Source organism: Mercenaria mercenaria, chromosome 10 (genome assembly GCF_021730395.1).
Source record: "Mercenaria mercenaria strain notata chromosome 10, MADL_Memer_1, whole genome shotgun sequence".
Lineage (NCBI taxonomy): Eukaryota > Metazoa > Mollusca > Bivalvia > Venerida > Veneridae > Mercenaria > Mercenaria mercenaria.
In genome coordinates this window covers 39,593,632-39,619,958 of record NC_069370.1, presented here as the reverse complement: position 1 = coordinate 39,619,958, position 26,327 = coordinate 39,593,632, and the positions used below count along the sequence as shown (strand labels likewise).

The window sequence follows — 26,327 nt, the reverse complement described above, 5'->3', positions numbered from 1 at the left end:
TAGTTTTTGATCGCACGTGACCCAGTTTCGAAAGTGACCTAGATATCATCAAGGCGAACATTCAGATCAATTTTCATGAAGATCCATTGAAAAATATGGCCTCTAGAGAGGTCAAAAGATTTTAATTATTTTAGACCTACTGACCTAGTTTTTGACCGCAGCTAACCCAGTTTCAAACTTGACCTAGATATCATCAAGATGAACATTCAGACCAACTTTCATACAGATCCCATCAAAAATATGGCCTCTAGAGAGGTCACAAGGTTTTTTTATTATTTGACCTACTGACCTAGTTTTTAAGGCACGTGACCCAGTTTCAAACTTGACCTATACATCATCAAGAAAAACATTCAGACCAACTTTCATACAGATCCCATGAAAAATATGGCCTCTAGAGAGGTCACAACGTTTTTTCATTATTTGACCTACTGACCTACTTTTTGAAGGCACATGACCCACTTTCAAACTTGACCTAGATATCATCAAGATGAACATTCAGACCAACTTTCATACAGTTCCCATGGAAAATATGGCCTTTAGAGAGGTCACAAGGTTTTTCTATTATTTGACCTACTGACCTAGTTTTTGACGGCACGTGACCCACTTTCGAACTTGACCTATATATCATCAAGGTGAACGTTCTGACCAACTTTCATGAAGATCTTATGAAATATATGGCCTCTAGAGAGGTCACAAGGTTTTTCTATTTTTAGACCTACTGACCTAGTTTTTGAAGGCACGTGACCCAGTTGCGAACCTGACCTAAATATCATCAAGATGAACATTCTGACCAACTTTCATAAAGATCCCATGAAAAATGTGACCTCTAGAGTGGTCACAAGCAAAAAGTTTACGGACGGACGGACGCACGGACAGACGGACGACGGACACCGCACGATCACAAAAGCTCACCTTGTCACTTTGTGACAGGTGAGCTAAAAACTCAATCTGATCATTTTAAATAATACTTCACAGACTTTCATGTTAATATCTATTTTTATTAATTTTCCATCATAACAATTATAAACATTTATTAAGCACTTGGTCTGTGTAGTAAAAGACAAGTCTTCACTTGTATTTTTTGTCTCCAACACTCAACCAAAACTGAAAAACTCAACAGAACTTCTAAAGTAAGTGACAATTCTTACTCTTAGCACATAAATGTGTAGCAAATGGATTATTTTCAAGTTATTTTTTAAGTGTTTTGTGTATATCTGGATACTTCATTTTTCTACAGAACTTGGTTCAGGGGAGGTAAATTCGCCAGTATGTGGATCTAAGTTCTTCAGATGATGGAAAAGGTATTTCCCCTTTTTCATGAGTGCCTCTTCTGACACTGGTTCTCCCGGAGAACTGGTTCCTTGTTTATGCTCATTTGTCTCCACAGCAATGTGATTTTTGGACAAAGCATGTCCTGTTTCCATGGGAACATCTGTTGTAACATCTATGATATCCTCAGTGGGAGTTTCAATCTGAAAACAAAATTTACACATACATGTAATTTAGTAATAATGTCAACATCTTATTAATGCATTTCCAAGCACTACTTTTTCAATGTGATATAAAAAGGACAATTCAGATAAATATTTCATTTTCATACTTCTATTTTTCTGACAGCAAAGTTAAATTAACCATTAACACATTTTTCTAACTTGCAACAAAAATAAATTGTAAAGGACTTAGTATTTTCTCCTAGACAGCTAAGTCTAGTAAATCATAAACTTTCTGTTTTACCTTTGATTAAATTTAAATTGGACAAAAAGAGTCCAAGCCAGATTAAGGCCCACTTGAGATAGACTCATTGCTCAATATACACTAAATGAACTGGCAAAACCATTGTCCTCTGTTTAACAGATGGCTTGCTCTTCATCTAAAAACTGTTGCCATGCCTACTGAATGGTTTGCTGGTAAGTAGTAAAAACTACTGCCAACCATCTGAAGCCAATAGTTTTTCATTTTGACCGGCAAGCCATTCAGTAAGTGTTAATTACATAAAAATTAAATTTCAAAGTATTTTTTCTCAAGTTTTGACTTTCATATAACAAATCTGTATCAATAGCACAAACCTTGGACCCGCAATTAACGAGTAAAAAAATTGAAATATCAGTACAGAACCATATCAACCAACCCATTTACTATCTTACCTTGGCTGTACTTTCAGAGAGACTAGCACTGCTTGTATCCAAGTCCTTGGGAAGTCTTGGGTGTAGACTACAGTATGGAACATCCTCTTGTGTTGCTACTGGCTGACCGCATTCTCCGTCGCCAAACCTACATTTTCTGAACAACACTTGGTGAGAATCATGTAAAATATCTAACCATTGGTTAAGGCAAAGTAAACACAGCTGATTTTAACTAATTTCATATGAAAATTAGAGATGCTTTTGAGAAAAGCGCATGTCTCCCACAACTGCCCCTATGAAAAATGTCTGGTTTCTCTAGATAGTTTAGACGAGTGGATCCAATTAGATGGTCTGGACGAGCGGATCCAATCAGTAATTCAAGGGCCATAATTCAAACAAGAGGACCATGATGGTCCTGAATCGCTCACCTCTTCCCACATGACCCAGTTTTGAGTATGACGTCGTTTTTTCTATTATTTGACATAGTGACCTAGTTTTTGAGCTCATGTGACCCAGTTTTGAACTTGACCTAGATATTATCAAGATAAAAATTCTGACCAATTTTCATGAAGGTCCATTGAAAAATATGGTCTCTAGAGAGGTCACAAGGTTTTTCTATTATTTGACCTATGGACCTAGTTTTCGAAGGTACGTGACCCTGTTTTGAACTTGATCTAGATATCATCAAGGTGTACATTCTCACTAATTTTCATGAAGATCTCATGAAAAATATGACCTCTAGAGAGGTCACAAGGTTTTTCTATTTTTATACCTACTGACCTAGTTTTTGATCGCACGTGACCCAGTTTCGAAACTGACCTAGATATCATCAAGGTGAACATTCAGATCAATTTTCATGAAGATCCATTGAAAAATATGGCCTCTAGAGATGTCAAAAGATTTTAATTATTTTAGACCTACTGACCTAGTTTTTTGGCCGCAGTTGACCCAGTTTCAAACTTGACCTAGATATCATCAAGATGAACATTCAGACCAACTTTCATACAGATCCCATGAAAAGTATGGCCTCTAGAGAGGTCACAAGGTTTTTTTATTATTTGACCTACTGACCTAGTTTTTTAAGGCACGTGACCTAGTTTCAAACTTGACCTATGTATCATTAAGAAAAACATTCAGACCAATTTTCATACAGATCCCATGAAAAATATGGCCTTTAGAGAGGTCACAACGTTTTTTCATTATTTGACCTACTGACCTACTTTTTGAAGGCACATGACCCACTTTCAAACTTGACCTAGATATCATCAAGATGAACATTCAGACCAACTTTCATACAGATCCCATGAAAAATATGGCCTCTAGAGAGGTCACAAGGTTTTTCTGTTATTTGACCTACTGACCTAGTTTTTGATGGCAAGTGACCCACTTTCGAACTTGACCTAGATATCATCAAGGTGAACGTTCTGACCAACTTTCACGAAGATCTTATGAAATATATGGCCTCTAGAGAGGTCACAAGGTTTTTCTATTTTTAGACCTACTGACCTAGTTTTTGACCATACATGACCCAGTTTCGAACTTTACCTAGATATCATCAAGATGAACATTCAGACCAACTTTCATACAGACCCCATGAAAAATATGGCCTTTAGAGAGGTCACAAGGTTTTTCTATTATTTGACCTACTGACCTAGTTTTTGATGGCACGTGACCCACTTTCAAACTTAACCTAGATATCATCAAGGTGAACGTTCTGACCAACTTTCATGAAGATCTTATGAAATATATGGCCTCTAGAGAGGTCACAAGGTTTTTCTATTTTTAGACCTACTGACCTAGTTTTCCATGGCTCGTGACCCACTTTCGAACTTGACCTAGATATCATCAAGGTGAACATTCTGACCAATTTTCATGAAGATCTTGTGAAATATATGGCCTCTAGAGAGGTCACAAGGTTTTTCTATTTTTAGACCTACTGACCTAGTTTTTGACGGCATGTGACCCAGTTTCATGACCTAGATATCATCAAGATGAACATTCTGACCAACTTTCATAAAGATCCCATGAAAAATGTGACCTCCAGAGTGGTCACAAGCAAAAAGTTTACGTACAGACGGACGGACGCACGCACGCACGCACGGACGATGGACATCGCACGATCACAAAAGCTCACCTTGTCACTTTGTGACAGGTGAGCTAAACAAGAGGACCATGATGGTCCTGAATCGCTCACCTATCCCCACATGACCCAGTGTTGAACTGAGTATGACATCGTTATTTCTATTATTTGACACAGTGACCTACTTTTTGAGCACATGTGACCTAGATATCATCAAGATAAAAAATTCTGACCAATTTTCATGAAGATCCATTGAAAAATATGGCCTCTAGAGAGGTCACAAGGTTTTTCTATTATTTGACCTAATTACCTAGTTTTTGAAGGCACGTGACCCACTTTTAAACATGACCTAGATATCATCAAGGTGAACATTCTCACCAATTGTCATGAAGATCTCATGAAAAATATGGCCTCTAGAGAGGTCACAAGGTTTTTCTATTTTTCGACCTACTGACCTAGTTTTTGATCCCACGTGACCCAGTTTCGAACTTGACCTAGATATCATCAAGGCGAACATTCTGACCAATATTCATGAAGATCTCATGAAAAATATGGCCTCTAGAGAGGTCACAAGGTTTTTCTATTTTTAGACCTACTGACCTAGTTTTTGACCACACTTGACCCAGTTTCGAATCTGACCTAGATATCATCAAGGTAAAACATTCTGACCAATTTTCATGAAGATCCATTGAGAAATATGGCCTCTAGAGAGGTCACAAGGTTTTTCTATTTTTAGACCTACTGACCTAGTTTTTGACCACACGTGACCCAGTTTCGAACTTGACCTAGATATCATCAAGATAAACATTCTGACCAATTTTCATGAAGATCCATTGAGAAATATGGCCTCTAGAGAGGTCACAAGGTTTTTCTATTTTTAGACCTACTGACCTAGTTTTTGACCCCACGTGACCCAGTTTCGAACTTGACCTAGATATCATCAAGGTGAACATTCTGACCAATATTCATGAAGATCTCATGAAAAATATGACCTCTAGAGAGGTCACAAGGTTTTTCTATTTTTAGAACTACTGACCTAGTTTTTAACCCCACGTGACCCAGTTTCGAACTTGACCTAGATATCATCAAGGTGAACATTCTGACCAACTTTCATGAAGATCCATTGAGAAATATGGCCTCTAGAGAGGTCACAAGGTTTTTCTATTTTTAGACCTACTGACCTAGTTTTTGACCCCATGTGACCCAGTTTCGAATTTGACCTAGATATCATCAAGGTGAACATTCTCACCAATTGTCATGAAGATCTCATGAAAAATATGGCCTCTAGAGAGGTAACAAGGTTTTTCTATTTTTAGACCTACTGACCTAGTTTTTGAACCCACGTGACCCAGTTTCAAACTTGACCTAGATATCATCAAGGTGTACATTCTGACCAATTTTCATGAAGATCTTGTGAAAAATATGGCCTCTAGAGAGGTCACAAGGTTTTTCTATTTTTAGAAATACTGACCTAGTTTTGGACCGCATGTGACCCAGTTTCGAACTTGACCTAGCTATCATCAAGATAAGCATTCTGACCAATTTTCATAAAGACCCCATGAAAAATGTGACCTCTAGAGTGGTCACAAGCAAAAGTTTACGCACGGACGCACGCACGGACGGACGGACGACGGACGCTGCGCGATCACAAAAGCTCACCTTGTCACTTTGTGACAGGTGAGCTAAAAAGCCTGGGCCGATTTGGCTAGTTATCAAACTTGGCTGAGGTCTTATGGTCAAACACATTTTGTTCAAGTTTGGTGAAGATCGAATGAGAAATGTTCGACTTAGTAAAAAGGCTGATTTTTCAGTAATTCAAGGGCCGTAACTCCAAAATCCCTGGACAGATTTGGCTAGTTATCGAACTTGGCCGAGGTCTCATGGTCAAACACATTTTTTCAAGTTTGGTGAAGATCGGATGAGAAACGTTTGACTTCGAGTGCGGACAAGAGTAAAAAGGCCCATTTTTCGGTAATTCAAGGGGCGTAACTCCAAAATCCCTGTAGCAATTTGGCTAGTTATAAAACTTGGCCAAGGTCTCATGGTCAAACACATTTTGTTAAAGTTTGGTGAAGATCGGATGAGAAATGTTCGACTTAAAGAGTGCCGACAAGAGTTAATAAGGCCGATTTTTGGTAATTCAACGGCCACAACTCCAATATGCATAGACTGATTTGGCTAGTTATCGAAATTGGCCGAGGTCTTATGGTCAAACACATTTTGTTCAAGTTTGGTGAAAATCGGATGAGAAATGTTCGACTTAGAGTGCGGACAAGCTTTGTGACAGACAGACACACACACACACAGACTGGAGTAAATCAATATGTCTCCCACACCACTGTGTGGTGGGAGACATAATTAGCTATTGTAGCTTGATTTTTGATCATTCATAAAGTTTAAAAGCAGACAAAACATGGCCCCATTTTGGTACCTCGAGTGTATAGCCCTAAGGGCAGAAAGAAAAAAACACCTGCTATCCCTCCCCCACCCCCACTACCTTAAAACAAGAGGACCATAATGGTCCTGAATCGCTCACCTCTTCCCACATGACCCAGTTTTGAGTATGACGTCGATTTTTCTATTATTTGACATAGTGACCTAGTTTTTGAGCTCATGTAACCCAGTTTTGACCTAGATATTATCAAGATAAAAATTCTGACCAATTTTCATGAAGATCCATTGAAAAATATGGTCTCTAGAGAGGTCAAAAGATTTTAATAATTTTAGACCTACTGACCTAGTTTTTGACCGCAGTTGACCCAGTTTCAAACTTGACCTAGATAGCATCAAGATGAACATTCAGACCAACTTTCATACAGATCCCATGAAAAGTATGGCCTCTAGAGAGGTCACAAGGTTTTTTTATTATTTGACCTACTGACCTAGTTTTTTATGGCACGTGACCCAGTTTCAAACTTGACCTAGATATCATCAAGGTGAACATTCTGACCAATTTTTATGGAGATCCATTCACATGTATGGTCTCTAGAGAGGTCACAACGTTTTTCTATTTTTAGAACTAATGACCTAGTTTTTGAACGCACATGACCCTGTTTCGAACTTGACCTAGATATCATCAAGATGAACATTCAGACCAATTTTCATAGATCCCATGAAAAATATGGCCTCTAGAGAGGTCACAAGGTTTTTCTATTATTTGACCTACTGACCTAGTTTTTGATGGCACGTGACCCACTTTCAAACTTGACCTAGATATTAAGATGAACATTCAGACCAATTTTCATACAGATCCCATGAAAAATATGACCTCTAGAGAGGTCACAAGGTTTTTCTATTATTTGACCTACTGACCTAGTTTTTGACCGCACGTGACCCACTTTCGAACTTGACCTAGATATCATCAAGGTTAACATTCTGACCAATTTTCATGAAGATCTCATGAAATATATGGCCTCTAGAGAGGTCACAAGGGTTTTCTATTTTTAGACCTACTGACCTAGCATTTGACCGCACATGACCCAGTTTCGAACTTGACCTAGATATCATCAAGATGAACATTCAGACCAACTTTCATACAGATCCCATGAAAAATATGGCCTCTAGAGAGGTCACAAAGTTTTTCTATTATTTGACCTACTGACCTAGTTTTGATGGCACGTGACCCAGTTTCGAACTTGACCTAGATATTATCAAGGTGAACGTTCTGACCAATTTTCATGAAGATCTTGTGAAATATATGGCCTCTAGAGACGTCACAAGGTTTTTCTATTTTTAGACCTACTGACCTAGTTTTTGAAGGCACGTGACCCAGTTTCGAACTTGACCTAGATATCATCAAGGTGAACATTCTGACCAAGTTTCATGAAGATCTTATGAAATATATGGCCTCTAGAGAGGTCACAAGGTTTTTCTATTTTTAGACCTACTGACCTAGTTTTTGAAGGCACGTGACCCAGTTTCGAATTTGACCTAGATATCATCAACATGAACATTCTGACCAACTTTCATAAAGATCCCATGAAAAATGTGACCTCTAGAGTGGTCACAAGCAAAAGTTTACGGACGCACGGACGGACGACGCGCGATCACAAAAGCTCACCTTGTCACTTTGTGACAGGTGAGCTAAAAAATAGGGTAGATAGACAGGATTTCCATTTTTTGGTTCTAATTTCTATTTGATGGAGGGACTGTCATAAGTGAATAAAGCTGTAAACACAACTTTTCATGAATTAAATATCCATGACATTCAGTTCTGATGACAAAAAAAAAATTGAAACTCCTATTTAGATAAAAAATAATGTTAGGGTCAGATAACCTTAAACATGTTTTATTTTCCCGGACTAATGTCTTGGGAGTTTACTGGCTTTCCATAACTAGATGCCCACAGCAACATATCGAGTCCACCCTTTGACCCCTAACTGTGACCTTGACCTTTGAGATAGGAACCTGGGGTTTGCACATGGCACTCCGCCTCATTGAGTTAAACATTCATGCCAAATATAAACAAGATTCCTCAACGCATGTCAAAGTCATGGGCCGGACAAGATCTGACATGACTTTTGAACTCCAACTGTGACCTTGACCTTTGAGACAGGAACCTGAGGTTTGCGCATGACGCTCCGTCTCACTGAGGTTAACATTCATGCCAAATAAAACCAAGATTGCTCCATGCATGTCAAAGTTATGTTCCGTACAAACAAATCCGCACAGACATACACCAAACAGCCATTTGGACGACTATGTCTTCTCTTCCGCAAGCGGGCTCAGCAAAAAATAAGATGAAAACCTTCACAAATTCATTTTCAGGCAACACAGCTTTCCTGCCACAAATTATTATTTGACCCTTATATTAATCGTTTTACTTTCTCTCTTATTTATATTGTTGTAATAGATTTATTTTTATATATTTCTGAAATTAGGAAACCCTACAACAAAATTATCAATTTATATATTGAACATTCTAATGCCCATATTGCAGCACGTACATTACCCAAGTAACATCAATCAAAGTTGTTTTTTTAGATGGGGAAGACGCTGGAAACTGGTCAAAGGGGAAAAAATCACGTGAAAAGGCCAATTTGGGGAAAATTCACAATGTTATATACATCATGTAATACTGCTTTTACACAGTACATTAGTCATTAGATTTATGTAAGCAATTCATAACAGGCGACCAGCTCATATAATCATATCAAGCACACAAAATAATGATTTTGATTATCCAATTTTTTGTTCAGTAATAAGGTAACGTTTTTATTTTAAGTTGGCAAGACATGTAACAATACAACAAAAGCTGTAGGCTACACCGCTAATTAACAAGTGGTACAAACATGATAATAGGCTGCTTTTCTCATTGTTTATCAATAAACTTTTACACATTGATCAAGAAACACCTTTGATAATGACGGGCGTTACTGTACAAACTGCGAGATGACGTGTCAATCAGCTCGTTGCGTGACTGACATCTGTCAGTAGCTAATTAGTATAAGACACTCCACCTACTTCCATACTTCCACTTGTGGCGGCTAACAATATTGAAATTCACAGGGATTTTGACTGACAACTTTGAACTCGAGACCCTTCAGCGCACTCATTTGGCCATTTTTGGGGCCGAATGTGGGTACCATTCCCCTCCTAAAATAATATTTTTTTCCCCTTTCTCAGAAGAAAATTCCCCTGATGATAGGTTGTTTGACACAAATTGATATTAACTCTTTCTTTTAATATTATATAGTGCCTCTAAGGAAGATTACTGTTGCAATATAGTCACATCAGTTAGAAATGACTGAAAACAGTATTAATAAGTGTGAAAAGTAGTTACATATACATGGCTAAAACTTCCCCTTTTCGTCCTAAAATGTCGAAAAATTCCCCTTCCTGAGGGTATGGGTACCTGTCCCCAAAAGTTGTCTAGTGCCCTGCCCTTCAAAATAAATTTCCATGGATAAAGCCAATGTACGGGGCATTTACAAGTTTTTCCCGGTTTTCACGGGTCAAAACACGAAACCTTGGGTCAACCGAACGCCCTGCGAGTGCAACTGGTTCCTGTGGTCGTATATAGCGAGCGTTAAATGATGGGACACATCATAACGTAATAAAGCAGCTATATTTAATAGTGTAATCACCGACTAGTTGCCTACATCGTTGCTGCAGGTCAAACTATTAAGGATGCAATGATTTTTAAGATAAGTGCATCTAATATTACTAAAACATAAAAATTGTAGATTTATCTAGTATGAAGATTAAGACATAAGAACTAAAGCGTTAGAGACCTCAGGAATAATTATTCACATTTAGACTAAAATGTGTATTTCTCACATTCCTTGACATTTCTCAAAGTTTTTAATATTATCAATAAGCTTGTTTAGCTAGAAGGATACGTGTCAGGCAGTATTTTGAGAGGGGAATGATTGGGTTCTGGCACTTCTCTCCCAGTTGTATATAATTACATTTATTAAGTGCTGGTGGTTTGTAGTTACTACCCTCTGAAACAGCTATACGTCGCTCCTTAGACTGGCGGTGTAACAATGCCTCCTGAAATAATTTAAATAGCCTCGAGTGACATCAAAATCAAAGGTCTGTCCAACTTAACCTACAGATACAATAACTATGTCTCATAGTTTACATCAAAATGCTAAAAACTCACGAACTATCCACAAAAATTTCGTTGAAATAGCTATTTTTGACAAACCCACAAAATTCCATGCCCATGAAAATTAAATGATTTCATAGCATTAAACACAGGAATATCTAGGAAATACTGTATAATTAATGAATTTTATCAGATTTGATATTTGTGAAATGAACTGTACAGAATACTCTATTAAAACTGAATCTGTACCATGGGATTTACTGGGTGAAGAAAAAAAATTCCACGCATTTTACACACTAGCAACACATGACACTGAAGGGTTTTTCTACAATATTATAGATCAGTCTGAAAGTCATTAGATCATATTTTCACTTCACTGAAAATTACTAACTAGATATCCTTGGCCTCATTCGAAACGGACGAACCTGCATTTTTGCCAAAATTTTTAAAAGTCATTTTCGAAAAGGTAAAGTGTTCCCACGTCTTTTGCAAAGATATAAAATAAAATGCAATAAATGATTCTTTCAAATCATATTCATGCACATTGGTGTGGTTTTTAAGATAGTTTTTGCATATATGTCTTTTTGACACAGATTTTTTTTCAAATTGTATACTTTTATTGATTTGCAGATATGCTGTTTTTGAATTTTCGTTTTTTCGCCTGAAAAACTGACATTTTGCAGGTACGTGCAGACAATTTATCAAGATACATTTAACCATCAATTACATGAAAATTAGTCCTCCAAAAATGACGATGATTTACAAGTAACCTAGTACTATTATGATGTCAGACAGCAAGACACTCGATCGTTTGCAAATATACTAAACAACTTACACCACCAAATCGTCGGTGATATCTCTTCATTGCAGTATATCTATTCCAGTTCTCCTGGCTATCTACATCCTTTGCATACTGACCAACACCACCTGAAATATTATTTATACCGATTAAAACAATAATCGTTTAAATTTTTTGAGAACAAAGTAACAATTGACATACAAACTACAGTTGAACCTGCCTAGATGACCACATGTATTAAACAGTCACTTCCCTTATAAAGCATATCAACTAACTCCCTATATCCAAATTTTTTGTTCTGATGTCAACATGTCTTAAGCAACCATCTACCTTAAGTAGTCAGATGAATTTTTTGTTCTGATGTCAACATGTCTTAAGCAACCATCTACCTTAAGTAGTCAGATGAGCCGCGCCATGAGAAAACCAACATAGTGGCTTTGCGACCAGCATGGATCCAGACCAGCCTGCGCATGGTCAGGATCCATGCTGTTCGCTAACGGTTTCACTAATTGCAATAGGCTTTGAAAGCGAACAGCATGGATCCTGACCAGACTGCGTGGATGCGCAGGCTGGTCTGGATCCATGCTGGTCGAAAAGCCACTATGTTGGTTTTCTCATGGCGCGGCTCAGATTGTGTCGCTCACTTTAACCTACTGCTTAATACCGGTTTGACTGTATATCAATCAGCTGTCTTGTTTGTTCTCCTCATTCTTTCTATAAGTAATGGCAGCAATTAGCTGTCCACTAGGATAATTCATTTTGCTTGTAAGTAAAGCACATTCATAGTAAACGCTGTGATATGCATCAATATATATATATATATATAAACAGCTCAAGAAAATTTGAGCAAGAATTATGTACTGTACACTAAATCTTGATTAGAAATGAATGTTGTACCTAACATTTCTCTCTCAACGTCAACAGTGTGTAGATATTTGCGCCTTTTTTCTTTCATTACATGCTGTAAACGTTTGAATTGGTCTATATAGAGAGACTGTAGTCGTATCAATTTGTCACGCATTATCAGAGCAACCTCTTCAGCTGTGTAAACACCTGCATGCCTGAAATAAGTAGATAAAATGTATGTTCTGTTCTGAAAGAAAGATAATAGGGTTATATTATGTAACACAACAGTAACTCAATTTGCAATGCGGTATTTGGCTAAGAGTGGATTTTGCCATCCCTTGATCCTACTTGTACCAACTGTGATTCCACCTCGTAAAATCCACAAGAGACAAATGCATCATTGCAGATCAAGGTACTGCTTGAATAACACTTTTATTATACAAATATACCTCTTTCATGTGTTCTACTGGTCAAAATTGACTACAATTTTAGGCTAATACGACTGAAAACTTGTTTAAAACGGTGAAATTTTCAACACATAAAATGATGAGATGCTACTATTACGTCATTTCTGTTGTCACAACTGTAGCAAGTAGTCAAACCATTGAATTTTTTTCCATATCTGATGGAAGCTGAATACAGGGTCAGTGATTTTTTCCCCCTATTTTTTACAGCCAAATACAGGCTGTTTCCCATAGACAAAAAAAGTTATACTTTCCCCTAAATTTGTTATATTTTCCCTTAAAAGAAGTCACATTTTCCCCTTGGAATTTAAAGAAATGTTCTTTAATATGCAAAGTGAATAATTTTATGAAAGTCCACGTTTATTATTTTTCAACCCCAATTACCCCCACGCTGCTTCAAATTTACAACTGGTGCAGCTGTTACCGACTGATAATTATGTCACACTAACTGTGTCTACTTCTCATCAGGTGCCAAATTCGTAAGGACATTGGCATCAGCTCTTGCAAATTGTTACTGTTTTTGTTAAAATGAAAATCAAATGATTTGCATTTCCCCTTTTGGGGGTTTATCGTGCTATATTTTCCCCTTCAAAAAGCCACAGGTTGTTCTAAAAAAAAAATTTTAAATCCCAAAAATATCACTGAGCTTTTGTTAGTTAAATACATGTTGTTTTTCAGACAGAAAATCTGTACGTTTATATGAAGGAAAAGCCCAATATCAGGTTAAATTTAATTTTAAAACTGTAAACAACAGTATTCTAACCAATACTTGATAAGACCTACAGATTAACCTGCCTTAGTGACTAGCTGTTAAGAAACCACTAAGTAGCCAGTCAGCTTACTTCAAGAATCGAGTGTGTTGTTCTGGTTAAACAGCTACCTGCCTTAAACAGCCAGAATCTGTTGCTCTCTTGGTCTGCTGGTTAACACAGGTTTGACTGTCCATTAATCAAAGCACTAAGTGTTACTGTCTTTCATACCAGATCTTTCCTAACCCTCGGTTAAATCACATTGGATTTTATGAATTCAATTAAGTTTATTGAAAGTAGAATATATCACATTTCAAGAAAATTAAATCTCTGTCAAGCATAACTAGTGAGGAACAATTTGAATATACTGCCTGGCATAGAATTTCATAATGAATGATTAGTTGAAAGAAAATGTCAATTTCAAGGGGACAAAAATTCATGAATTTCAATTATGGTATGAAGTTTTTTAACCTTTAGCCTGCAAAATTTCTAAAATGGACTGGTCCATCACTCAGTTTGGGTAGCACCATTTATTATTCAAAGGGGTGTTCCATGAAAGTTTACATACTGAATAGCGAACAGTGCAGACCATGATCAGCACAGATGTGCAGGCTGATCTTGGTCTGCAGTGGTCACAAAGGCAGAATCACTTGCTGCAAGCAGGCTAAAAGTTAACATGAAGTTATCACTGGTTTCATTTTCATTAATTTGGACTTTGTTGGTTAATGTAACTGTGATAAGTTTAAACAATCAGTCAACAATTTTTTCATTTTTTTTTAACTTATAATTATTTCTACTGCGGGACTTTCCCATGTTTTTTTTTATCTTTTGAAAGTTTTTCTAAATACAGATAGTTCTGCCTTTTTAGAGCTTTTTTGTCCATTCTATTTACAGATTCTGCATACACCTCTCCATTTTACCAACAGCAAGCGTGTTTCTATTTTTAGATTTGACATTCTCAATTTTACAAATATCAGGAGTATTTTTCTACATGTAAATACCACATACAACTCGTAATTTTATTTTTAAAAACATTTAGATACTGTTTACATATCTTAAAATCAATTTAGTTTACTGTCACTTAAATAAATTTACAAAGTAATGTAATGGAAGTAATGTCTTAAAATCTTGAAACAAGAGGGTCATGATGACCCTGGATCGCTCACCTGAGTAATAGGAGCTACATGTTTCAAATGTCAAACAGATGATTTTTAGAAATTTTTTGGAAGATTTTTCGATGTACAATAAAGTTACCCCAGGGCAGGCCAATTTTAACTCGGGGGTCATGATTTGAACAACGTTTGTAGAAGTCTACTAGGCAATGTTACATATCAAATATCTAAGATCTAGGCCTTCTGGTTTATTTTTAGAAAATTTATGAAGATTTCCCTATGTACAATCAATTTGACCCTGCTGGGGGGTGGGGGGGTCAAGATTTGAACAAATTTTGAAGAGGTCCACTAAGCAATGCTACATGTCAAATATCTAAGCTCTAGGCCTTCTGGTTTATTTTTAGAAAAATTTGAAGATTCTTCTATGTACAATCAAGTAACCCCATGGGGCGGGATCATGATTTGAAATTTTTTTGTAGAGGTCCACTAGGCAATGCAACATGTTAAATATCTTAGACCTAGGCTTTCTGGTTTATTTTTAGAAATTCTTTGAAGATTTTCCTATTTAAATCAAGTGACCCCTGGGGCGGGGTCAATTTTGATCAAGGGGTCATGATTTGAACATATTTTGTAGAGGTCCACTAGGCAATGCTACATATTAAATATCTAAGCTCTAGGCCTTCTGGTTTATTTTTAGAAAATTTTTGAGGATTTTCCTATGTAAAATCAAGTGACCTTTGGGGCGGGGTCAATTTTGACCCCGGGGGTCATGATTTGAACAAATTTTGTAGAGGTCCACTAGGCAATGCTACATGTCAAATATCTAAGCTCTAGACCTTCTGGTTTATTTTTTAAAATTTTTTGAAGATTTTCCTATAGAAATCTATGTAAAATCAAGTGACCACTGGGGCGGGGTCAATTTTGACCCCGGGGTCATGATTTGAACAAATTCAGTAGAGGTCTACTAGGCAATGCTACATGTTAAATATCTAAGCCCTAGGCTTCTGGTTTTTGAGAAGATTTTTGAAGATTTTCCTATGTAAAATCAAGTGACCCGTGGGGCGGGGTCAATTTTGACCCCGGGGTCATGATTTGAACAAATATGGTAGAGGTCCACTAGGCAATGATTCACACCAAATATCTAAGCTCTAGCGCTTCTGGTTTTTGAGAAGAAGATTTTTGAAGTTTGGTGTAATTCTGCCCAGTGGTTTTCACGATTTTGTTAGAAATTGTTGACGGACGACAGATTACGCACGACGGACATCAAGCGGTCACAATAGCTCACCTTGTCACTTCGTGACAGGTAAGCTAAAAAAAAAAAAAAACTAACATAAATCAGGGAGCATGCCATTTTAACTAGGACCATGCCATTTGAACTATCTAAAAGTAAAACTGCAGACAACAATCTGCATTACATGAATTCACTATGGTAACTTACTTGAGTAGATCCTCCTGCTCACTGTCGACACTTTCTGCATCACTGTCCCCATCTCCTCGCCATGCCTGGTCAACAACTGGAGTCTCTGCATCCGAATCACTTGAACTGGCATATTCTATAAATAAATCTGATGTCATAAATAACAACAGAGGTCAACTGTTTAAAATTTGAAAAGTAGACTAAACAATAACTAAAGTAAGATGTGTACAAAAAATGAACTAAATCAATCAGTTTTCTACTTTATGGAAAATCTGTCTCCACTTATTGGCAGACCTGAGGTAATGGCTATCAGTAATAGCAACCAGCTGTGATCAATTACCGGTACATTTGTTCAAGACATCAAATGTAATGGGTCATCAGGCACTATTTTGATTACATGTCAGGGTTCTGCCGAAGCCACGATATCGCAGGAATCGCTGTTATGGATAGTGAAAGGGTTGATGGTATTGGGTGGTGGCATTGACGTTGTTAAGAATATTTTATAGTCCATGTAAGATGACATCAATGAATTTGAAAATCCTTCAGAGATTTAGGAGGTACAGAGTGAACACAAAATTGAAGGCTCAAACCTTTGACCTTGAGTTGTGACCTTGAGCCGACATGGCTGACACAAGTTCTGCACATCGTCTTGATGAGGTGATCATTTGACCAAAGTTTCATGCCAGAAAATCCTTTAAGAGGTTTAGGAGATACAGAGTGGACACAATGTTTAACGGACAGACCGATGGAGACCATCCCTATACCCGCCCCCACCACTCATAGCAGGGGATTAAAAATAAGTGATGGCACCATTAACCAGGTTGTAATCTCTGCCAAACAATTCTACATCCCTTAACCCTTACCATGCTGGACACCATTGGTTCTGCCTTTGCGACCAGTGTAGATCATGATCAGCCTGCACATCCTTGCAGTCTGATCATGATCTACACTGTTTGCCATTCATTATCTTTTTGGTAAGCACCCCTTTTAACAGTCAATGATACTGTCCAAATTGAAAGATGGACAAGTTCACTATAGAAATTTAGCAGGGTACGAGTTTATTCCACTCACCTAAGGCTTTACTGGCAACAGTGAATGACTTTTCTTTATGTCCATCATAATGTCCTCGACCAAACGTAGTGTACTGATCAAGGCCCTCCAGCAGCGTTTCAGGACTTTCTTTTGGACGTTTTTTCCTTGCTGTTCTCTGTCTTATCAACATGGCTCTTCTTGCATGCTCAACACAGTACCTACAATTTAAAATGTCATCATCTAATATGAAACATAAGAAAAAGAAAAATATATTTAACGCACAAAGACTTGCACTCCCTACATCACTAAATCGAGGCTATTAGGATTAAGAAAAATCTTTAGTTATGGAGTAGAAGCTATATTCAGTCTCAATGTCACAGACTTTAAGTGACTTCTGAAAAATCACCTTTCCCTCAACTAAGACATGTGGCGACTTCAGCAAGACAAGACGAAAAAAGAAACTGTTAAAAAGTTGATTGCTTAAAACTATTTTCTACTTTTATTAACTGACTTCTGACTTATTCCAACATATTTTATCATAATGTTTGAACAAGGAGCTGCGTTCAATAAACGCTTGATGCCCCGGTGGCATCCTTGTCGATACAAAGCAACCTAAGTCCAAAACGAGGTCAAGTTCAAGGTCAAGGTCAAACTGAGGTCAGATGATGTCTGAAGATGAGGAATGGTCACAGGTTACATCTGCATTAGTATCAAGTCATTCTAGTCAGGGGTATTGATGCTTGACGAAATGGTCCCATTTGGTTAACCTCGTACGGACGGACGAACGAACAGGCGGGACAATCACTATATGCCTCCCGCATCAGTAGAATGCCAGGGGCATAAAAAGGTATTGATAATACAGGATATGAATGGTTATTCATGCAAATAGCTGCAAGTTATTCCATTGCATAATAAACAAGAGCACTGCAATGCGGAGAAATATAAGCCCAAAGGTATGACCTTTGACCCCTAAGTGTGACCTTGACCTTGAAGCGAGCCATTCAGAACAAGCGCTCTGCAGGTCTTCTCCATATGGTGAACATTTGTGCCAAGCTTTTTTTAAAATCATTCAAGCAGTTCAAGAGTTACAGAGTGGACAAGAAACATAGTCATATGACCTTTGACCCCTAAGTGTCACCTTGACCTTGAAGTGGGCCATCCAGAACATGCGCTTTGCAAATTGTCTCAATGTGGTGAACATTTTTGTCAAGTTTCTTTGAAATCCTTCAAGGGGTTCAGGTATGACCTTTGACCACAAGTGTGACCTTGACCTTGAAGGGAGCCATCCGAAACATGCTCTCTGCACGTCATCTTGCAAGTTGTCTCGATGTGGTGAACATTTGTGTCAAGCTTCTATGAAATCCTTCAAGGGGTTCAGGTATGACCTTAAAGCGAGCCATCTGAAACATGCACTCTGCACGTCGTCTTGATGTGGTGAACATATCATGTGCCAAGTTTCTTTAAAATCCTTCCAGCAGTTCAACAGTTACAGAGCGGACACAAAACAAAGTTATATAGACATATGACCTTTGACCCCCGTGACCATTACGCGAGCCATCCAGAACATGTGCTCTGCACGTAGTCTCGATGTGGTGACCATTTGTGTAGTTTCTATGAAATCCTTCAAGGGGTTTAAATGTTACAGAGCGGAAACGAAATTGCTAATTCAGGCGTATAACAAAAGCTACTGATATTTCACACAACTATTTGAAGTCTTTCGACTTAATACTAGCTTACATACAAAAGCTTCAAATGGCAAAAAATTTTAAGTTGGAAGAGGCACGATTTTGCTAAAATGTAAGCCAGAGTTTTGAACCATGCATTCCTTATTAAAAGTTTCTTACCCGTCTTTTCTGTCTGACTTTGGTGAAGCATTTGTACATCTTTTCCCAAGCTTGCCCGATGTATAACTACACTGTTTGAAAGGTGCATTTTTGTCTTCTAATATATGTTTTAGGCAGTACTCGTACCCCTCAAGTCGGTTTTGCATGCACACTCTATGACTGTACATACAGAACAGGCCCTCAACTGGTGTCTTTGTACGTCCATTGTTCAGGAATGACGTTCTTGATGTGCGGAACATTTTCAGTGTTACAGCTACCATATACTGGAAAGAAAATATAAATTACATTATAATCATTTCTCATATTAATACACACAACAAATTATTTGTCCCAGCTGATGTATAAAAGCAAGTATAATGAATATCTACATTCAAATGCCTTCAATATACAGCAATCTTTCTTTAATAATCTTATTTCAACTCTTTGAATTATTTATTCTCCTTACAAGTGCAGCACTGCCTGACAGAGGTCACTACCCTCAAATGTCTGTACTTTTTTTAATAAAATGCCCGCCTTAAAGATGTCTTTCTTTCCGCTCCCATGACCAATGCTAATGAGGGTTGGGTAGGTACAGTTTTAGGTAGGAATTATTTTTAATCTAATTTAAAAGTATTCTATTTCTTAAAATTGTTATTAAACTATCTAGAGGTTTTTTGTTTCTTGCAATTGCACAACTTACGGTGCAGAAATCGTAAAATGCCACAAATTAAGGACCATAACTTCAGGCAAAATTACTGAACGATTACACTCCAATGAAATAGACAAGTAGGCTTGGCAGCAGTAACTCCTGCAAAGTTTGGTGGAATTCCAACCAGTGGTTTAGTAGCAGTAGCACAGACCAAAGAATCTGACAAATTATTTGTCATGACTCAGCTGATAATCATTTAATCTGAACATGACAATAATATGCAGAACTACCTTCACACTAATCCCTGGTGGAAGATCGCCGAAGTAAGACTGCTGTATTATGAAGGCTATTAATCACATAAATTTGCTATTATACATCTGCCTGGCATGTAATTTTTTGTGTGCATTAATAAATATGGGTAGAAATTGGCTTCAGTCTAGTGGAACTTGCTGTACACATTATTTAGTGCTGAGGGATAAGTATGATTTTTGAGCAAAAATGAAATAACTCCAATTGAACTGTCTCTTGTATATAAATAAAACTGGGCGGATTTCCACCAAACCTTACACGAGTGATTAGTGGCAAGGTTTCTTATGCATATTATTGGCATGTTTCGGTTCAGTGATTTTCATGGAATTATGGCAATTTCTCTTATACCATTTAGCATGTTTGAAGATTTCCACCAAACCTTACAGGATATATAAACAAAATTGGTCCATGCATATTAAAGTTATGGTCCGGACAAAATCGGACAGACGGACGCACATACACCGACTCGACAAAAATGATGATGATAAAATAAATTTGCCCGTTCTATAGTAATGTTGTAATTATGGAAGTGGCTAGGGGTCTAGTAAGCGATATACATATACTGGAATAAAAAGTCTGTATTACTGCTGGTAAAAGTTGTACCGGTAATTATCTGTCATCAAGTTGCCATTATCATTATTGTTCTTTTTTGTAAATATTTTATAAATTTATAATTAGCTCTCATTCGGGTTTTTAAGAGCCATTTCCGGTAGTCACCGTTATTCATTACTCAAGCAGTAAAACAAATTCAACAATTCATGAGCACAATCCATATATCTTAAAATACTAAAGGCAACATTAAGTTTATTATTTTAACTCATCAGTCCCGAGAAAAGCATGAATTTGATAAGCATTACAGCATACAAATTGCTAATTATTATTGATCAAATTTGCGATTGTGATTCTTCTGGGATTAAAGAATTATAAATACTTCTGTTTCCTGTCACATACAATGTATCAGAAGTATGAGAGCAAACTTGAAATCATCTTCAATTTTTAAAGGTAAAATATAGTCTCCTCTTTGTAAATATCGTTCTCATTATTCATATTTCAAGACCCACAGCCGCTGCCTTTAATTATTCTTTCATTGTCCTTCATTTCTTGAACTACATTGTGATAATTCCTTTTCAAAACTAGTCCAAATAATATGACGTTTCGGGACAGGGTGATAACTTTGACTGTCGCTGTCTCCGTCACATCGAAACTTATTCTGCATATTTCTGTTAATCCATTGGGAACGCTTTCTGGTGCATGTACAAAGTATTTGTAATGATTACATCTCTGATAATGAATTTATGTTGACATTAATGCATAAACTTGCCTCGCTGACATTTTTTAAATATATTTTGTGTTTTGTTTTTGCAATGGAAGTGGCTATTCCTACGGTCCCGTAAGAATAGCCTCACAGGCTATTCCTACGGCTCTCCCGTAAGAGTAGTGAAATAGCCCGCAGGTGGCTATTCCTACGGCTCTAAAGACAGTTTTGTATGTCCATCTTGAACTGCATTATACGGAATTAATTTAAATGGTATATTTTCGAACAAATTGTTTACCTTTTAGTATCACATCGAGAGAGAACTTTGCATGTCAATTTTCAAGAAAAAATAGTTATATATAAGGTGGTTTTGAAACGAAAAACTTATATGGGTGTTGATTTCGCCAGATTCTACTGTATACGCAGAAATTTTAAATGACAGGCAAAATCAAGATATAAAATTTAAAGTGATAATTTTTTAAAGAATCATTTTAAGCTTTTATTCACGAAAAACGTTTGAGGGTGTTGATTTGGACAGAATATATATGCAAAGAAATCTCAAGTAAAAGGCAAAATCAAGACATAAAATCTAAAGTGTTGAATACTTTTTAAAATCCTTTTAAGCTTTTATTAAGTATATATTTCTACGTGTGCATGCCAATTTTCAAGAAAAAATATACTTATACTAAGTATTAATTAGAAACGAAAGGTATATACGGGTGTTGATTTTGCCAGATGGTCATCGACATGCAAAATCAAGTCATAAAGTCATAAAGATTACAGGGAGCACTTTGGTAAAAATTATTATCATTTCATTTCAAACCACAGTTTGTGGTTCCCATATCTTGCCATCCAAATTAATTGCCTTATTTTTTCAGTTCACTTAGAGATAATCGTCTTTAAGATATGTAAGTCTTATTTTACATTGTTTTAAAGAAAAGGAAGTAATATTCAAATCACTGAACTTAGCGCAAATATCGGTTAAAAACCAATAATTACCGGTATGTTGTTAGTACCAGGTAGATAAATGGTTTATAGCGGTGGAAGAACAATTCATCAGAAAATAGTTTGTACTGTTTTTCAAGGAATTTGTTTAATTTTTCAAAGTTTCTTTTTAAGAGTTTTACTTCAGTTTAGACTACAATTACTGCCTGTGCTTGTGAACGTGTAGAAAATATTATAAGTCTTCTTATAAACAATGTTTCACATTCTGAGTACATTTTCATGTTTTTATTGAAAAGAGGAAAATCTGGGTGAATTCGCCAATTTCACAATAGATACTTATTTGGCAGATGTGAAATAAATACATGCACTTGTTAAAGGACGTGGCTTAAAGAAGCTGCATAAAAATTTGATCTTTTCAAGGAAAAATAAGTTTTCTAATACCACTTGCATTTGGCCTCCATTACATGTTCATTATGTCACTGTTAAATTTTGATTGGAAGGTTGGTGCATTTTCTTTCGGGTGGTGATCAAATATTCATGCATTAGGCTTTCATTGCCGGACAGCTACATATTGTGTGTGAAAATGCTTAACATAACATTGACAGGAAATGTGTCATTTGATGATTTTCCAGCCTTTCTGGTACTAGAGGAAGAATCCAGGCGCTTGCCAGGCACGTAGGAAGCATTTTTAGAGTGGGGACGGGAGCTAGGGCGGCGTACATTTTAAAGTCAGCCGACCTATAACAAACCCAGTTCCATGAAATGTTAAACAACGTTTTTTGTGTGTGTGTGTGTGTGTGTTTTTTTTTTAAAAAAAACAAGTGGTTGTTAAAACCTCAAAAACAACTACAAAACTGCAGGACACAGCTAAAATTGACTCGTTGTCAAAAGATTGTTATGAGAATTAGCTTAATTGGTCAAATTATTGGGAGGGGGCGCCCTGGGCGTGAAACTGAAAAGTAAACCATTTGTTCGAAAATATACCATTTAAATTAATTCCGTACAATGCAGTTCAAGATGGACATACAAAACTGTCTTTAGAGCCGTAGGAATAGCCACCTGCGGGCTATTTCACTACTCTTACGGGAGAGCCGTAGGAATAGCCTGTGAGGCTATTCTTACGGGACCGTAGGAATAGCCACTTCCTTTTGCAATTTAGTGTCATCAGTAGTCTTATGTCCCATTTGAAGTTTCTACATGAATATCAATGTTTAATTTATTAAAGCAAGTAAGTCTGACCAGTTTATTGTGACTTTTTTGGACTTTTTAATGTCATTGTTTTCCTAACAGTAAAATGCAGATATGGATGACAACTATAAAATATCAAGTCATAAAATAAGTAATCCTGAAAAGCCAAATGAGTAAGGCTATCCAAATTCAGTCTCCAACTGAAAAAATGATTAGCAATTGAAGTCCAAATCAACGATTTTATTCAAAGAGAATAGCGCTGCAAACTGGGAAGAATATATTTCATAGCTCCAGATGCAAATAAACAAATACAACAAGCAAATATAACTTTGAAATGGTCCCTTGACAAGGTAGTCCCATGACCTAAATTTTGCTACATCGGTAAATTACGCACAATTTTTGCCTTGATGCCAGTTCCTGTCCAACTTATATATGTAACATTAAAAAGAAAATCATGTACAAATCATGCATTCAAGTTAGAGCAACAAATATATCTCACGTGTAACGTAAAATATCTCGATTTTTCAAGACTTGTTTCATCAGCTTCTACCCTCAACTTGCCAATAACGGCGACTAAGTTGCATGACCTAATTATCAAAAATATCAAATGTATTAAATAAATTCAAATATTCGCCAGTTAGCATGGGAATTTCATTATGATTTTTAGAAGGATAAGATCGTTCACATGTATGGTACTTCAGACAATTTTCATTTAATTACGACCATTCAATGAATAGTCAAAAATTACTCCGTACCATTGCGCATGCGCTCAAGTAACCATTTTCATCTCGGTGCTGGGGAATGGCGGCTCAAAGATGGATGTTTACAACAGAACAACTTACGAACACTCCCAGTCGAAAGTGTGGGATAGATGCCGACAAAGAACTCTCATATCGTCAGCAGGCTGCGAATCTTATTCAAGATATGGGTCAACGACTTCAAGTGTATCCTATATGATACTCTCATTTGACGGAGAACTTCTTTGTCATTTTCAGAAAGATTTTCTTTTTGAAATCGAAAGAAGACCGTCTTTTCGCAGCTGTTTTTACATCTTACTTGGATGAAAAAAGAGATCTTCTGGCTAGAAGAGGACATATATATTTAAGACGTCGTTTATCGCCCGAAATGTGATAAGCACCGAGAAAAGTTCGCGTCCGCCGACGACCACATGGTCGAAAAACGAAGAGGTCAAAGAAAGGAAAAATTAGTCATCGCCAAATTATATAATAAAGAAATAAACTCACCTGTCAGTTATATATACTAATTCCAATTACCTTAAACTTTTAATCAATTTAAGGAACATTCATTTTTTTACACATACTAGGGAAATAATTTTTAAAACTGAAGATGGTTGTGTATGGAACAAAAATTGGTATATGAATGGGGATCTTCTCAAACTTGACAATTTTTTTTCAATATTTCAATTATGAAGTTACCAAAATAGTGTTTATGCAATACTTGGCTACAACAGATAAAATATAAACACTTTGAGAAGTTTAAACTATATGTTAGAAAATTTACACTTGATTGGAATTCTTTAAAAATTAGTAAAAGATGCATTTATAAATTTATGGATGTCCCAAGAGTAGAATACTGGCACCAGACCAGTAATAAAAAATGCCTTTTTCCCTGTCCCAATGTAAATCATGATAATATACTAGTCTAATTCATTCACTCATTTTTCATCTAGAGCTAATATTTGTTTGACGAATGGGAACTTTGTATGATTTATCTTCCCTGCCAGTCATATTTTCCCAACTTTTTTTTATCATAGAGACTGCATTATTTTATGTTTGACAATAGTTTAACCTAATTTAGAAACATAACTCATACAATTTACTATCAAAACCCACATAACTCATACAAGTTACTATTCAAAGCCCTCAGATTGAAAACTACATTTATAAAAGAAAGAATTTTTAAATTACGTGTTAAGTAACACCTCTAACTATTATAAATGCATCCATACAAATGACACATTGCCCCGAAAAAAATTTTTTTATGGTTTTGGACCAACCGTATAAACTCTTGTATGATACAGTAATAGAGGCGCATATTATCCGCCAGTTGGGTACAGATGACCTACCTCCAAAAAAGTTTGTTTACAATTGCCAACCATTTCGATAAATGGGAACTACTCCAGCTGATATTCCTAGACTAATAACTATAATTGCTCTAATAAAAGTAACCACAGTTTGTTTTTAAACAAAAATTGTTATATAAATTAAATAGAATTTTGAAGAAAGAAAACATTAAAAATCACAATTATTGGTCACCACATATTACTCCCAACTGGCAGGACCCTTCAAACGATTTGGGGTGAGTGGAACTTGCTGTGATACCTGTCCAGCATGATTTTTCTTTAGCTCGCCTGTCACGAAGTGACAAGGTGAGCAGTGATTTTTTTGTGCCGATTTGACTCCAAAATTCGGCGTTTTCCCAGTTGACAAAAATGGTCAAAATTCCCCAAAAATGCTTAAAAATTCCCAAAAACAAGATGATTTTTCCCAATTAGATTGATTTCTTGTAAAAGTTGAACTAAAACGATGCAAATGATCATAAAAATTCCGACTCTAATTATGGTTTATTCGCAGAATTTTGTTGCCAATTCGAAGCACGTTGTTTACATAAAACGGGTCACAGCATAGTATGGCATTTAGTGTGACTTCCATCACGGTCGCTAAACGCTTTTTCATGCGTCAAAATGTGTCCGGGGGGGGGGGGGGGGGGGGGGGGGGGGGAATTGTTAGAAAATTACCTAAGTTATCGAAAAATGTCGCATAATTCCAAATATTATAAGAAAATAAAACTGAAACACGCCATCGGTACTCTGGACATTCAAACATATTTTGGTAAAGTTAAAGAGAAATCAAATTCAAATCAAACGTCAGGAAAGCAAAGTGATCTGTCAAAGAAATCTGAGTCCCCACAAAATGACCCTCAGAAATCAACAGAAGCTCATGGTGACCCTAAACTATCTGAG

The 26,327-nt window shown here is 36.6% G+C and overlaps 2 protein-coding genes across 4 annotated transcripts in view; one reads left to right on the top strand and one right to left on the bottom strand.

The window, feature by feature from the left end:
* Positions 1-977: 977 nt before the first annotated feature.
* Positions 978-24,722, bottom strand: LOC123561841 (KAT8 regulatory NSL complex subunit 2-like). Of its 2 annotated transcripts, none has more exons than XM_053552844.1 (9): positions 24,589-24,722; positions 19,020-19,282; positions 17,215-17,393; positions 16,165-16,279; positions 12,453-12,616; positions 11,592-11,683; positions 10,545-10,698; positions 2,145-2,314; positions 978-1,472 (listed from the first exon to the last, which is right to left on the bottom strand). In XM_053552844.1, exons 2-9 carry the CDS (start codon positions 19,277-19,279, stop codon positions 1,224-1,226), a joined length of 1,383 nt encoding a protein of 460 aa, XP_053408819.1. In that variant the 5' UTR covers positions 19,280-19,282; positions 24,589-24,722; the 3' UTR covers positions 978-1,223. The 2 variants fall into 2 exon arrangements, with proteins under 2 accessions (XP_053408819.1, XP_053408818.1); XM_053552843.1 differs by lacking the exon at positions 24,589-24,722 and adding an exon at positions 23,844-24,000.
* LOC123561840 (cyclin-T1-like) overlaps positions 24,137-26,327 on the top strand; it is a 35,290-nt gene continuing 33,099 nt past the window's right edge. For both annotated transcript variants that reach the window (XR_008372713.1, XM_045354485.2), the window contains exon 1: positions 24,137-24,288. Coding sequence is in view for 1 of the 2 variants with exons in the window: in XM_045354485.2 (XP_045210420.2) it covers positions 24,146-24,288 (143 nt within the window). In the remaining variant the exon portion in view is untranslated. The remainder of the gene's footprint in view (positions 24,289-26,327) is intronic.